At 46.4% G+C, this 15,683-nt stretch overlaps 4 protein-coding genes across 5 annotated transcripts, besides 1 other annotated feature; 2 read left to right on the top strand and 2 right to left on the bottom strand.

Moving 5' to 3' along the window:
* Positions 1-160: 160 nt before the first annotated feature.
* TSTA_101720 (uncharacterized protein) lies at positions 161-3,036 on the bottom strand (the record flags this gene model as incomplete). The annotated part of the gene is made up of 2 exons (XM_002486129.1): positions 161-1,619; positions 2,393-3,036. 2 exons carry the CDS (start codon positions 3,034-3,036, stop codon positions 161-163), a joined length of 2,103 nt encoding a protein of 700 aa, XP_002486174.1.
* Positions 3,037-4,868: 1,832 nt separating this feature from the next.
* Positions 4,869-10,312, bottom strand: TSTA_101710 (RNA polymerase II mediator complex component Srb8, putative; the record flags this gene model as incomplete). Its single annotated transcript, XM_002486128.1, has 4 exons — positions 4,869-6,432; positions 6,493-9,025; positions 9,080-9,689; positions 9,751-10,312. 4 exons carry the CDS (start codon positions 10,310-10,312, stop codon positions 5,422-5,424), a joined length of 4,716 nt encoding a protein of 1,571 aa, XP_002486173.1. The 3' UTR covers positions 4,869-5,421.
* Positions 10,313-11,074: 762 nt separating this feature from the next.
* Positions 11,075-11,110: a microsatellite.
* A 1,690-nt stretch (positions 11,111-12,800) lies between these two features.
* TSTA_101700 (uncharacterized protein) lies at positions 12,801-13,734 on the top strand (the record flags this gene model as incomplete). The annotated part of the gene is made up of 6 exons (XM_002486127.1): positions 12,801-12,837; positions 12,910-12,960; positions 12,986-13,232; positions 13,296-13,393; positions 13,462-13,478; positions 13,535-13,734. 6 exons carry the CDS (start codon positions 12,801-12,803, stop codon positions 13,619-13,621), a joined length of 537 nt encoding a protein of 178 aa, XP_002486172.1. The 3' UTR covers positions 13,622-13,734.
* Positions 13,735-14,223: 489 nt separating this feature from the next.
* TSTA_101690 (translation initiation factor SUI1, putative) lies at positions 14,224-15,675 on the top strand. 2 transcript variants are annotated; one of them, XM_002486126.1, is made up of 5 exons: positions 14,224-14,436; positions 14,651-14,725; positions 14,796-14,888; positions 14,939-15,072; positions 15,125-15,675. In XM_002486126.1, the coding sequence occupies exons 1-5, from the start codon at positions 14,409-14,411 to the stop codon at positions 15,137-15,139; spliced, it is 345 nt and encodes a 114-aa protein (XP_002486171.1). In that variant the 5' UTR covers positions 14,224-14,408; the 3' UTR covers positions 15,140-15,675. The 2 variants fall into 2 exon arrangements, with proteins under 2 accessions (XP_002486171.1, XP_002486170.1); XM_002486125.1 differs by having other exon boundaries at positions 14,939-15,675.
* Positions 15,676-15,683: the final 8 nt, after the last annotated feature.

Here is a 15,683-nt window from a genome sequence, read left to right as displayed (position 1 = left end):
ACCCAGGCAACAGCCGTTATTCATGTTTGAATAAAATGATACAAGTCTCTGTTTCACAGTCAAGTGCGGCTATGCCAGGCCTCCGAGGGGGGCCATATACGTCTTAAGATATCCTCATGAACCGACAATTATTTTCACTTTGACTATTTACTTCATCTAGTCAAGAAACAGATAGCCATTTATTAACCCTCTCTTCTCCCTCGATGATCTGCAGCACAAACCTTCCAAAATCATCTATATCCTCCGGACTTGCCACCCCCGGCCGCAACAGATACCTGCCCGATTCTAAACTAGGACAGAACAGAACATCCTTCTCCCTACATTTCGCCCACCATTCGTACGCCGAATCAGCCTGCCACAGTCCTGCGCGAGTCGTGAACATTACTCCACCGGGACAGACGGTGATACCATAACTCAGTAGTCGATAGAAACATTGCATGTGCCCCGCAACAAGCCAGGTACGACGCACACTTTCAGCGAGAATCCACGCGTTCCAGTCTGAGGTAATTCTCTTTTCGATGTTGGCTTGACTTGCTGTATTGGAGATTGTTGCAGCTGAATGTACGTATTCGCTGGAAAGTAATGCGCTGTCAATCATGTTTTTACACCATCGGCTTAATACCGGGATTAAGGACTCGGCCATCATTCTGGATCGGGGATCGCCGTCAAAAAGTCGAATGATCTGATATATTAGTAGTGCCTGCACGCGGGCAAGATGGTCGAGGACACTTCGGGGTTTAGCTGGATTTTCTTCCGAGCGTGAATTGTTCATTATTCTTAATCTCGGTGACGGTGATGAGAAGTCAAACACTTCGTTGGTGTTGCCAAAAACATCGCGGTCTTCTTCATCACACTTTTCTTCTAACAACGTCGCAACTCTTTCTTCTACCAATCCCAACACCATCTGCTTATTCCTCGACGTACACGTAAAATAAGCCGCGCAGGTCGTATAGGCATCTTGTATGCATCTCGACATTTGCAACCTTCCTCTTCCATCGCTGCCGAAGTTGTTATCATGAGCATAATAAAGTCTCTTATGCACAAACATATTACTCCCCTCTTCGACCCATTGCTTTAGCCAACACCGCACCTGATGCACGGAACTATTAAGTTGATGCACCGATCGATGAGTGCGGTCTCTGTCAGAAGCAGTACTGTCTGCCACAATCCATGTGCCGGGTGACAAGAAGAACTGCATCGGCTGAGTAATATAATTGCTGTTGTTCAAGAAATAATGGTCAGACTGGAAAAGGGTTTGTCGTAGTCCATCATCTTGGTAATGGAAAAGCAACGGCGGCTGCTGATTTTCGTTGTATACTGGGATAGCATGTTGCTGACCACCGACTATGCTCGTAGTAGTATTGCTACTACTTCCAGTACTACTATCAGGACTACTATCAGGACTCGCAGCACTGACGTGATCATGAAGCCTTGTCGAAGAATAGACACATGCAATGCCCTTGATGACACATCGCCGACAGGAAGGATGCTGCAAATCGCATCGTCTCTTGGATTTTATGCACGCATTACAGGCTTTTTGCCGCGTTTTCCGTTGCTGTTGTTCTGATTTTGTGGTCATGTTGGATGCGTAGCGGGTTTGTCGATTTGACCCGGGGATACTGATGAGTTCTTAGTTGCTTCGTACCGCCCGATCTCAGCCTTTCAATTCAGGTATTTTTAAATGCTATAATTCATTTGTCACCGCAATGCTCGATTATTAGATCAGGAAGATCTTTGTCTTCCAACACAGCCAAGACGAAACCAACAGACATATGACCTGATTACTAATCCGACATCATCGCAACCCAAAACGGAGCTAGTACAAAATCGGAAGCTACTTATTCGGGAACTTTCGATCGTCGGAGCCCTAGCCCTAAATCATAGCCCTAATCATAGCGTTTAGCATTAGCAGTAGTCAAAAACTATGAACAGAGAACTCGTAAATAAAGGATAAATAAGACAAAAGAAACAGCCTATACCCGAATCCTATTGTAATGATATAAGAGCCCCCCTGTGCTGATTACCGTATACTGTGTAGGCCCCTTGGAGGAAATAGAAATTCTTTGTCCAAATATAATGCCACAATTGCTTTAATAAGAATGATGTATTCGTGATCAAGATTCCACTCAACACCCTTGGCATCAAAATCCCCAGTTGTACGGGCAGCTAAATCTCTGAGGTGTTCGTGCGTCTTTTTCGAGTCCAGACCCGTTGCATAATAAAACCTGAAGGTCTCACGACTGCAAAACGATGCAGAAAGATAGGTGGCCGTATTACCTTCAAACCCAATGTCGATTAATTGGTTACCATTGAGGTCTTGTAGCTGTACGATACCGGTTGGTTTCCGTATAATGAAGGAGGAATTGTTTCTGTCTCCTTCAATAAGGATAACTGGCCACCTAAGTTGGAAATGTCATCAAAGTGTCGTTGGAGTTCACCCCTTTGAGTCCTTCGCTCGTGCACTAGGTCTTCGGTAACAGCAAAAAGCTTGCTACGTTGTATCTTCTTGTCCGCGGCCAGGACTTGTTTAACATCCAAACCACATTCTGCCAAGGCTTCTAACCAAAGATCAAAGTTTCCAGTAAAACGTGCAACATCAGTTAGCGTGGAATATGACTCTGAAACCGCGAACAGATCACCATCATTTTGAACCAATAGCATGTTCCGCAATTTTTGATTGATCCAATCATTCTTATCACAGTAGAAATGACACCGATCTATTTTTGACCAGAGTCGTTCCAGCATTCGGACATTAAAGTCTGGAAATTCGACGTCAAAGCTCCCCAATATGCGCCGTCGACGACGTTGCTGAAGACTGGCTATCGGAGCATGAAGACAAGTAAGTCCCTTTAATCGTGTGAGCTTTCTATTGGCAGCAATAGACAAGTCAGCCCCGTTTCCTATGTGCCATTGCAAGACATCAGTGCTGGCCTTAGGACTTGAGCTCAGATAAAAGAGGTACGTGCAGCCAAAGAGAGCTGGATCATTCAATATTAGTTTGAACTCTCTCGCAATCAACTTCCGTGGGAATTTCATGGTTATTTAGTGGATTTCACAGAATATGTGCCAGTAATTCTGAACAAGAGATTCACGTATCAGTGGATCAATTTGACCTTTAGTGACCAGAAGATCGAATATCTCCCATTTTGCACCCCATGGACAGCGGATCGAGGATTGCAAAGGCCTTCTGTTTATTTCATGTTATTGCCATTCTCGAAACGAAATCTCAAATCCCTGGGAGACACCTACCTTCCATCATCATCGACGATCTGAGTATTCCTGCCTAGATCAAGCAGCCGGCACAGTAGACCGAGATTACCACGGCGAGACGCCTTATTATACATAGTCAGATTAGCATAAAAACGAGGAGTCATAGATTGCTGAGCGCTTCTCACCATAGCAAGCTAGGAACGACCCTATATGTCGGTGCTATTGGGGGATACAATTCCGTCTTGGAGTTTTCTCACGCTGGTAGAATCATCCTGGGCAATATCATAAAATGTCCCTTTGCCTATCGGTAATCGATGAATAGTTTGCAAGCTCTGCGACAAGTTAAATAAGTTAAATCCTGCAATCCTACTTGCACAGAGCTTCGGCTGAAATTTTTTTCTAGAAAATGAAGGGGAAATTTTGACTTTCACCTCATGGTATGTATGAGGCCCTCTGTTCTCTATCAGCGTTATTAATCTTCGTTTCCTTTCTCAAAGCCGAGACAGAAAAAGTCCCCAGAAATAGCTGGAATCGTTGGCTATATATATGGTAAACCTCATGAGTGGTACATTTGAGTGATAAAAACTCTGACCCATAAGTTGTAATTGGTTGGAACGATCTTGAGTTCTTTCTGTTTCAGTCCCATCCTCATCGGCTCGTTTATCTTGAATGACCCTAGACTCGACGGGTGAGCCACTTTCATTCGATGTATACACCAACCTTATCGTTTCAAGGTTTCTTTCCATACTAGAAGAATGCCGACAAGTACGCTGAAGCTGTGAAACAAGCAACGCAAGAGACAAATCACTTATCGTGTCTCTCAAAGATGATCTCGCATCCGATACTTTCTCATCAAAAGAAAGATTCTTTATTGTGCCCTTCATATTCTTCAACTTTCGGATCGACTGACTCGCTTCAATGTCTTGTATAGTATCATCCATTCAAGGGACCTCTGCAATGTGCCAAACATAAAAGTAAATTCTGACCGCCGGGTCCATCAATAGTCAAAGTCCCGATTACTGTTAATAGTTGCTCGATATGTTGTAGGCTCTTTGAGATTTCGGATGAAGTCGATGGGAGATTTTAAATACGTCTCCATTAACGCTGCGCGGATTGAGCGACTTCCAGCAGTTCGAGGACTAGGGAACAGACACTGAAAGCATCTGTGATGATCCGAATGCTTCTGCCATAATGGGGAGTTGTGTCCTTTTTCCGACCTAGTGGGATGAGAGCGACAAGGAACTATCTTGAAAAGAGGAATGGCGGATATAGGGGTATATTGAAAGGATGAAACTCGTAGTTGAAGAAGGGGGGAGATGCCCCTGTCAATCTGCACCTCAATAGGCATGCATGAGAGAGTCGCAAACAATGAGAAGGCACTCCTCAGAGCAGCCGGCCTTAGAGGAGATTCCGACGAGTCTTGCCTCAAGTGAGCCTACCACAGAATCAATTCTATTCCGTCTTCATAGCGTGGTCAAATTGGAGAAATATCTCTCGAAGTGAGATCTTACACAGCCTACTCCAGCCCAAATCAAAATACAGCACAATCAGGCTAGAAGCAGGCAAGCATCATCAGCCGGGTTCGGCACTAGCACAGCCTTGTACTGCATGCACATTGCCAACCTGTCTATCGATCTCTGTCGATCCCAAAATATATCATGATGGACTCGGATCGTACTTGATTCTTATATAGTAAAGTGCATCCAATCGTCATCATTCACTCTCCCTATTCCAAATACATCCTAACCAAAAATAAAAACAGGTTGGTATCAAACTATGCCACAAACAAATCCATACAACCAACTATGATATGTCCTTGAAAGAAACATCAAGAGGAAGTGAAAATCGACTCATCCAGTCCGATACCATTCTACCCAGCACTCCGCCATGCTTTATAATAGATCAAGAAGAAATAATGATAGAAATATGTACACAGATAATGACTCCAGATATAATCGAAGATCCAAAGATGCCAGAACGCCTTATGTGTGAGGGGTGTATGTGATTTGTCTCGTGAAATGCATGCATGTAAATAATGAAATATGGTTCCAAAAATGGTGCGTGAGACTCCGGCTTGAGAAATGGGATATTACAATGTTAAAAACAGATGGGTTGGGGGACTTCAAGAAGTAGGGGCTGAAAGTAAAACAAAAGAAATGAGGGCATCATGAGAAATATGAGATAGTTGTTGAGTTGAGTTGTTGTTTCCGCTCAGTACTCTCGCACTTTGCGTGCACCAAAAAGGTTCAAATCGATCGCAGTGTCGTTGGCACCAACCACCGGAGCAGCTTCCTCCAGCATCTCCCACGGCCGAAGCGGGTATGATCCGATCACGCGGCCATGACTTTGAACGCGTAAGCGATTGTGGATTGCCATGGGGTCCTCGATGGTATTTCCTCCTGCTGTTCCAGCTGTGTTGTTGACAGGATTGGTTGACGGAGTCAACGTTGTTGCGGCAGGGGATGAGACAGGACCGGAAGACGGAAGAGGTCCGCCTGGATTACCGGAATTTTCGGCCACAGGACCAAAAAGATACTGTAAACGAGGATCGTTCTGGACGTTGAGTGCTGGTGGAAAACGGTCTTTGATGAAATTGGCACAATTTTGCCGAGCTTCGTCGGGGAGACTGTCGACCAAAGAAGATGCGATATCTAAGGCATATGTTTGAATAGTGTTTCCGGCTCGGACCTCTTTTGCTGACGCGAGGAAATATGACGACGCAGAGAGATCTAACCGTGGCTGAACTGTAAGCCCCAAGGGCGTCCGTGATAATGCCAGACAGCAGATTATGATGAGCAACCGCGACAAGTCAACATAAGCACCTAGCCGTTGGTTGCCAGACATTGCCGGTACGTCGAATGCTGCACGATGGATTCGGATCATTTGTAGCATCGCGGTCAACCAGAATACAAAGTTCTCTTCGCAGCCAGACAATTGACGCGTAATTGCTTCTTGTGACGAGCGACTACGATGTTCGCTCCAGTTCCGCACATTCATATGCATGGTGAAGAGCCTTTGGAGAAGCGCGTTCATCTTTTCGACAAGAATAGGCGCGATAGATGAAACTCCTTCCTCGGGTATACTGTATGCGAGTCCGTCGACAATAGACAAATATACACGTGCGTCTTCCTGAAGGGCAAGTCGTTCGTTCTCGGAATCTTTCTCTAAAGCGATGTCAGATTGCGTAATGGAAAAGAAGTCCTTCTCGGCTCTCTGGCGTAACTATTCATTCGTCAGCTTGAACATCAAAGCTATAAATCTGCTGGTTCAATGATTACATACATGTTCTGCAGCCTCCTGGCCCATTGTGGATACCAGATCGAGCCAATAAGTATTCCCGGTACGAACATCCGCCACTGCCGACTTGTACATTAAATCAACAATGCTGTTCCTCATGCTCTCGTCATTCTTCTCGTCAAAAAGGATTTGAAGCTTCATCTGACACAAAGGCAGTGAAAGATGATTTGTCTGCGTGATTGTCGCTGCTGTTTTCAGCAAAAAATCTGAGTTGCTCTGTTCGTTATCATTCAAAAGAAGATCGAGAGATTGGCGGACGACTGGAAGGAACCTTGGACAAGTCTTGATGAGGCCTCGGAGACTGTCCATCGTGGTATCTTCTGGATGGCGGACAATGATCTCACTCAATAAGGGAACCACACATGGAGCCAAAGGTGCTATTTCTTGAGCAGTGTTCACAGTCATATATGGCACGGCATCTTTAAGGAGTGCAAGAACTTCATTTGAGTGTCCGTGTAGGAACTCTTCTTGGGCAATGCGAAAGCGGTACGCTAAGAAGTCATACAGGGGTTCAGCACTGTATTTAGGCACAAGAAGGTTCAAGAAGTCGACCAGCCAGTCCGGGAGTGCGAAAGCGTCGGTCTGAAGCGATCCGGAATGCAGGACTTTTTTCGTCAAAGTAGCAAATGCCGGTAAAGTCACACATCCAATGCCAACAAGCGGATACAGAAGACGAGACAGATTAGGCCGAGAGGTGGACTTTAAAGTCTTTTCAAGCCATTGGACAAGCAGGAGATCAAAGTGCTTCGAGTTGAATGATCGCAGCTGTACCAGATGGCGACAAACCGTACCTGGCATGGACGGATCCTTCTCGTCGTAGAACGCAAGTTGTTGAATTAGTTTTTGGAAAACAAGGATCATCGTCATTTCGTCCATACTGTTGCCGGATGATAAAAACTGGTCCATATCCTCGTTGAATGAAGGACTAGCGTCGTTCAATGTCTCTGCCATATCTGACACCGGAGAGCAAGCTGCAAGAGCAAGGTTACGGTCCGCTCGGGAAAGTTCTTGACGAAGCAAGATCAGCGAGTTCACTTCATTGGGGAGGCGGTGTCCGACTTCCGCCATTGAATATGCCAAATCATAGAGAGGTTGTCCGCTATTCTTGACACGGAGGAAAGCTTCATAGAAACTTCGGAACATGTCGCCCAATGCACCAATAATAGTAAAACACTCAAAGTGACGGTTTAATGTATCGACAGCACATGTGAGCAAACGAACATCATCCGAGTTTGACGCATCGATGAGAATGTCTGCGAGCATAGAAAGATCGCCGTACTGCTCAAGTATGGAACGAACGACAAGAAACTCCTCTTGGGTTAAAGAAGACGCTTCAACGGAGCTTTCATACATCTTTTGGGAATAGGCAGAGCCGCTCTCATAATGTTCTGACACGGCTGCTCGAACCCACTGGCTGATGTCCGCTTTAACTGACCACGATAGGTTGTCTTTATCGTAGTTGAGACTCATGTGCGAATCATCCTTTCCGAACAAACCAGGGAGTCTCTGCTTCAGATCGGCCTTGATACTGCGCAGTACCTCGTTCTCGGAGGAAGAAAGGCCTGCACGAGCTAGAAGTGTGTCTCGAAGATTGCGAAGATGTCGTGGAAGGCGAGCAACCGGTATGTGTGATAACAATGCTATATCGACTGGCACTGAAGATGGAGACTCCTCTGCAGGGTTGTGCTGGCGATACTGTTCAACAGCGCCTCTTGCGACCAACCACTGCAGATACCGGCCAACCGAGAATGTCTGAGACCGAATCAACTCAACTATAATGTGATATACGTTGGCCATTGATGCAGACTGTTCAGTAGAAGTCTGGGTAAGAAATGGAAAAATGCAAGCGTCTATATCCATGCCTGAACGTTTCCATTTTCGAAAGAGTCGCACAGCAATATATACGCGAACCAGTCCTTGACGAAACGGACTCGCAGCCCATCTCAAAAGCACCGAAACAAGGTCTTGCCGATCGGGGACAAGGGCGAGGCATCTACCTGATAGAGCACACATATCGCATGTATCACGAGATGCGTCCAGAAGCTTGATTACTTGCTCTTGTGGTGAACGTTGACGTACCGGACAGTATGTTCCGGGCCTTTGAACACGGGCATTTCGAAGAACAAGCGATTGTAAGATTGCCTTTTCCTTAGTATCGCCAGAAGATAGTGAAGCTGCGACGACATCTTGATAACGGTCCCATGATCGTGGAAGAATGAGACATGGGGAGTGTTCTCGGCAGAGTCGGCGAACAAGAAGAGAAACTCTATCAACCAAGGGCTGCAAGTGCACTTTGAAATCGGAAAATGTAGCGTCCCTAAGCTTCTCCAACAAGGCTTCCGCAAGGCGTCTTCCTCGTTTTCTGAACCGTACGAGGCTACCCCAGTATATATTGAGCATCGCAAGCCATATTGGGAAAGCGTCTAACGAGGAATTCTCCATGGACGACAAATACCAGTCGAGATAGTAATCTTGATCGAGTAAATGCTCGTAGAATAGTCGAGCAGCGAGTCTCACTCTGCACCACCAGTCAATCATTGCGCTCAAACACGGAGGAAGATAACTTTCTTACGCGTAGGTCATCTTATTTCGCCAATCTGGCTTTCCACATGCACTTATCACTCCGGCAGTAAACTGTTGTACACTCAGTGTCCACTCACGAACCCATTTCGTCTCGAGCCCTTGCGAAAGCGACCCGCTGGTCCCTTTCCTCTTGAATGCGCGGATTTCATTGGCTCCAACACATTTGGCCAGCCATACGGCTCTGCCGATAGGGACTCCCTTGCCCAAGCATTGGTCGAGTAGGACTTTCCCACGAATTCCGTGTGGTATCGTCCGACTCAATCGGCGTAAGGGCACCGATGAATTTGCAAGATCTCGGAGCCAGGCTTCTCGTTTATTATCCGTGAGAGTCACTCGTGGTGGTGGTTTGAAGGTTGATGATGAGGATATCTTTTCGTTGATCTGACGTTTCTCCAAAGCGGCGGCGAAGACGGATGATAGCAGCTGTAAACTGGAGTGGCTTTTCAGCTGGCCAGAAAGTTTGGACGCGTGCGATTGAATATCTGAATTAGTGTTCACACCGGGGGCTCTCTCAAAGTTGCCTGCCCTGACATTGAGATCTGATAACCGATCCTCGGGGTGATTTCCTAGCCGAGACCAGGGCGAGTAGTCAGCAACTTCTATATAACCGTTAGTCAATTACTTTGCTAAGAAGTCACGATGCACCACTGTAGCACTTACTCTCGCGGGTCAAAATAGGAGCGACCTCCGGTGTCTCTGGATGGTATGGAATCGTCTGAACTTCGCGCGAGCGCAAATTGTCCGACAATCCCTCATTTTCAATATGCGACTGACGCGCAGGGGTATGGGTCCATGGTCGCACAGGGAACGGCGGCGGGGACGGAGGTTTGGCGGGTTGCGAGCCTGGGGTCGTATTTCCAAAGACACTTGCTCCATAGGTATCGGCGACTAAATCCTGAAAAGAGTAGGCTGGACGGCCGCGACCTGATACCACAGCAGGTCTTGTAGGATTGCTGCCGCCGCTGGCGAGAGTTGTCGCGCTTCGAGCGTCTGCGCTTCTGGAAGGGGTACGGCCATCGCTCGCCAGGCCCGACACAGTAGTATCTAACCTGGGTCTCTTGTGAAGATGCTCGGTCTCAGAAGGCCCGCCGTCGGAGGCGGACAGATCGATTATCTGTTGCGCGGAGGAAGGTGCAGGAGCCACGGCCATGGACGACCTGTCAGAAGCGTGAGTGTGGTTTGTCCAGGTTTGAAAGCCCGTCGAAGAGGGATGCGGGATCATCGCATGTAAACGGGAGACATGATTGTCTCTTTTCGGCAAATGCAAATAATTCAGGTCATCGATATTTTATATGTATGGAGAGTATGCGCTAAAGCTCTCTCCACTCTATGCGGAGTCGAGAACCAGATTCCGACTTCGTCTCGACTCTGCAAACCAGGCGGACACGATAACGATCGAAACAAAGACTCAGATCGGATGAATCAGACGTTGCGTAGGGCCAGGAAATGATGCAAATGTCAAGTGGTGGCCGTCAATCGTATGATTCGTATCACCTATTCGAGCCGACTTCTAACTAACGTCAGTTGTCTTAGTTCCCGCAGCATAGACATGGATAAGCTATGGGAAGTTGGGGTGTATTACCGGTGAGCGAGCAAAAGACTAAAATCACAGCAATTTAAGATGGTAAACAGCTGAATAAGAAGGAGAAGAAGTGAAGCTGAGGTCAGAAAGGTATGGATTAGTCTGGCTGATAGTGGTAGCGGCATTACGGAAAGGGCGAACAAAGTGCACGATGGCAAGCGGCGCGGCTATGTTGATAACCTCCCAAAGCCTTCGGGGAAACCGGCGGTAATCAGCCGTATAAAATACGCGCCGTATCATACGTACAATAACGTGATCTCTGTGTATCTGAACCCCGAAATGCAAAGATACGGGGTAATGCAATTACGGTACAATTATGCCGAGACGCCAGAGATGTTCCTATTCCGGGCTTAGCGGTCATAATAGGACGACCGGAAAACGGCAGGTTTGTTTTTCTTTCTTAAAAAAGAAAGAAAAAAAAAAAAAAAAAAAAGGAAACATGCGTTTGTCATCTTTTGTCAGGTTGTTGTCTAGTTATTTGTCTGCGGATATAACTACTAAGCACTAAAGCTATTGAGTTCAGCGGACAAACAAACTCCGGACCCGTGGCGATACCTTACAAATACTCCTCCACTTCCCGGCAATCTGCCATTTTCACCTCGCTAGATTTTCCATTCTAAGAAAGAGTATAATCAGGCTGAGGTGCTACATATTTATCTAAGTCTCAGTAGGGGATCAGGACAGTTGGAAATAAAATCACCGAGGCGAATGCACGACCTAGGGTTACTGTTGCGTATCGCTGTAAAAATGCCGAACCATGTCAATAATTCAGCCGAGAGCTGACATGTCACGTACAATCAGACAACGTTGACGACAAACAAACTTTCTGAATAGTAATTGTCCTATTCATTGGGTGAGTATTGATCGATTATTATTGACCCCCAAGCATTAATTACCAAGCACAAGACTGGTTGGTATTGTTCCCGGAAAGGGAGGACTGAGGGTATTCTGTGCCAATGCTTGAGGAATTGAGATATTATTCTTCGGGGCCCGGCACGATTCATCCTAACAGCTCAATGATAAATGCATTTAACTACACCTTAATGATAAGCACTATGGTAACGAACACGTTGGTTCCACTGTCCAGTCTCCAACCGATCCACTCTGCGATGCTGACTCGCTGATAAACGGAGATAATCGCATATTACTTTATGAAATATGAAGCCTGCGGTTCCGGAGCACCTGGGCACATACCTATGGATTTTAAGTAGAATATGGGGGCAGTCTTCGTATTACGTCTTAGGGTTTCACTGGGCCGTTGGATGTCGGCTCTCTAAGAAACTGGCAATGCATCACTCCGGAAGAGTAACCAATCTTGAAATCTTGCCTAGGTCAAGACGATCCGTGCAACCTGCATTTACCTCTTTCTGCACTTCTACCGTCCAATTACTTTGGACCGGATAGGTACGTTCGGTAGATATAGATATCATACCCTCCTGTTTCAGCCATTCTTTTCTTCTGCTTCTTGCATTATGTATTGATATGTACGACACCGTCGTATGCCGGGGTCGTTCTGCCATCCCTATCCCGCTTTTTAGGATCTGTGGATCAATTATTGTCAGCGAATGCAGATCTACTCATTATGCCGGACACGTTGATCGTCTTCTGATCTACTGTTTGGACTCGTCGAACTTTTGGTCCATAAAATATACCTAGAACAGAGTTCATTGGATTGCATTGCTTTTACGGTTTTACCTAGGTCAAGTGTGATTCGCATGCTATCATACGGTACTGCTGTCTTTTTTTCTTGCGGCATTTTCTTCCAGGTTGTCTTGGGACGTCAAAGCAATGGATATCATGATTCTGTCTATCCAGGGACACCACATGACATTAGTAATGAGCAGACCAGTATTGGCGAAATTGGCCTTGGTGAATGTCAGTGAAGGAGGGATACGAAGGGCATGGTACCTCCCAGCCAATCATGTTATCAGGATATGACATGCACACTGATTGGCTAACTATCATCCAGGGAATTCCGTGTGGTCTAGCTTGATCAGGCTAGTGCGGCACGTGTCCATAGATGCTTAGCTCCCTGCTCGTTGACACAACTTGACAGTCTGGGGAACCAGCCAGACATTCAGTCCCAGTCCATCAGCAAGTATACGTCGTCTCGGCCAAAGTATTCATCATGTCGACCAAGAAGGATATGCGACGGGTGGACCTGGGTAAGTCGTATTCTGTTGTGTCGAGCTTCGCAATGATGGTGCCAACGGAGCTGACCGTGGCCAATTGCCTAGTGATTCCATATGTCGAGCCACCAGCTGCGAAGAGCGATACGGATATTTCAGGTATGCACAATTGCTCTAGAAAAAGAATGGCATGGTCTGGTGAAGGATTGGATCGATGTTGATGTGGTTGCAGGTGCTATGAGCACGACTCTACCAATGGCTGCTGTAAGATTGACCCATCCCCTGTCGCAGGGCTATCGCTTTGTTCTAATCGATTCAATGTCTAGATGTTTACACGAAACCGGTATGTCGTCCAAGCGCAATGGATACGGAACAGATAATACTGGGACAGTTCAATTGACACGTGGACTCTCTATTAGCATGATCGGATGGTACGTGATTCTGTCTCTCGATGCTGTTCGGAGGGGCCCCACTGATTAGGATTCGTGATATAGGGTCGCCGTAATTATCTCCATTCAGAACTGGTTATCAGAAACTCCGGAGCAGAGCAGGAATGCTGCTACGCCTAGCTATATGTCCGTCTTTATGTCGTGTAAGTTTTTATCCCGGGGAGGAACTGAAGTATCTATGATTTATATACTAATTCCGATATCTGTATAGTGATGTCTCTCGGTGTTGTACGTTTACGCTTATTCCTGATTGCAGTCACGGCCGATATTAACCCAACTGATAGACATATATGCCTCTCTTCTTCCCGACGCCAGGCGCTCGCGGCGGCAGCAGCACAGCCGCTGCTCCAGCGCCATCACCGACCCCATAATCGAGCAAACCATGGATGAGTAAATCGCAACAAGATAGGCGGAATGAAACCATGACTGATCGAGCGTGCGAGGTCTCGTGACCTATGTAATATACATAAATGTTCTAATAATGCAATTAATAATGAGTCATTCTTCACCATGTCAAGGAATAGACGGTTCGCTCTCTTGCGCATAGCAGCAGTACTGCAACACCATCCGTGAGCCGCTTGTATGATGCAACGGCTCTGGCCCAGCCTGGTGACTGGCATTGCCACCTGACTAGGCAGTGGTCCCTCGACTGGCTGTGACAACACAACGAGAACTCAGCTAAGTGATTAGCGTAGTTACTGAAGTCATGTCGAATCGTTCAACATCGTTGAGTCTTGAGACAACGCGCATAAAGGCGTCTGGCGAGCCTTGACCACCATCATGTTGACTGCGTCTGATCCAGCTCAAACAAGGGATCGGTATGACTAAGAGGTACAGCCAATCAGCGCGTTGGCCACCTGCTGAGTCACCCGCGCTTTCCTCGTTTCGGCAGTCACTGCGGGCAGGTCTTGGCATTTCTGCGTCTGGCAGGAAGGGCTCGCCCCTCGCTCCTTCCTTGCGGTCGCTTTAAAAAGAAACCAATTCCTCCTCTTGCCAAACCAACTCTTCCATCAACATCTCCCCTCTTCCATACTCCTCAGCTCAGCAACAAATACCATCTGCATCGACAAGAGACACCCTACCGAGTTCTCTTTTTCACCCAGCTTCATTTTATCTATACCCCCTTTTTCAAGGAAGTTTTCAGCAAAGGCAGAGTTTATGTCCATCGAAAACCTCAAGACCTTCGGTAAGTTGTGCTCCGGGCTCTGTGTTAGATCTTTGTGTCGGAACTACGCTCTACGTTAGAGTCTACTCTCGTTCTTTCTATATCGCAACAGGCGGATAGCGCGTTATTCATCATGTTTAAATAACAGCCGCTCTCGTGATGGGAAGAGCGGGGTAGTTTTTAGTTCGTGCGACACACTGGCCTGAGACGAATAACTAACCATCCGTCATCACAGACCCCTTCGCCGAAGCCGACGAAGATACCGGTGAGACTAAACAGTCTCAAAATTACATTCATATACGAATTCAACGTATGTTTTTTTGTTTTTGCCTTTTTTTATTCGCTGTTGATTTATTGGATATCCAACTAATAGTTGACAGAGCGCAATGGTCGTAAGACATTGACCACCGTTCAGGGTCTTCCAAAGAAGTTTGATCAGAAGAAGATTCTCAAGGTCATCAAGAAGAAATTCGGTATGCCTATCCATTTAATACACGTAATTTTCATCGGGCTAATAGTGCAGCTTGCAATGGCACCATTGTCAATGACAGTGAGATGGGGGAGGTGATCCAGCTGCAGGGTGATCAGCGCAAAGATGTTCAGGAATTTTTGGTCGATAAGAAAGAGGGCTTAGAACTCGACGCCAAGACCATCAAGGTATGTTTTTCTGCTTCTGGCGAGTAATTTACGTTCGTGCTAACTTCCTCAGGTCCATGGGTTCTAGAATCACGCGCCGTGCTGTTTCGGTCCTTCTCGACAGATCTACCCCTTGAGGATACGATGGAACTGCTTCGTCGCGTCGCTTGTCGATGATTCAATCCTCATTCTTAGTGTTTCGCTTGACGAGTATCCTTTTTCGGAGACAGGCACGATGTTTCTGTCAAGTTAATTCATATTCGACTAGCGATTCCCAACGGATGGGTTCATGATCTGCTCTTTGACTTATCGAACATGGGAAAAGCTTTTTCTCAAATGGCGACTCATCCGAGGTCACCTTCCTGGTGATCTTCGGACTGAAACCGTTTGTTTCTTTTTTTCTCATGATTTGATGATTCTGCTTTCAGGGAAGGAAGTACTGGAACATGGCGTTGAAGATACCCATAGATGACGTTGCTTGACTTTCGTTATTGTTTCTTTTCTTTCTGCGTGTATGTCTTAGCATCGTGGATGCTCTTGATTACAATTGGAAGAATTCTTATCATCTGGCTTGCAGATTTTGTAAAGACCTGTAGTCTATAGTAGTCTGATAAACATGATTGGAGCACACT

This window comes from Talaromyces stipitatus, genomic scaffold (genome assembly GCF_000003125.1).
Source record: "Talaromyces stipitatus ATCC 10500 scf_1105507295511 genomic scaffold, whole genome shotgun sequence".
In the NCBI taxonomy this organism is placed as follows: domain Eukaryota; kingdom Fungi; phylum Ascomycota; class Eurotiomycetes; order Eurotiales; family Trichocomaceae; genus Talaromyces; species Talaromyces stipitatus.
This window is presented reverse-complemented; position numbering and strand designations above follow the sequence as displayed.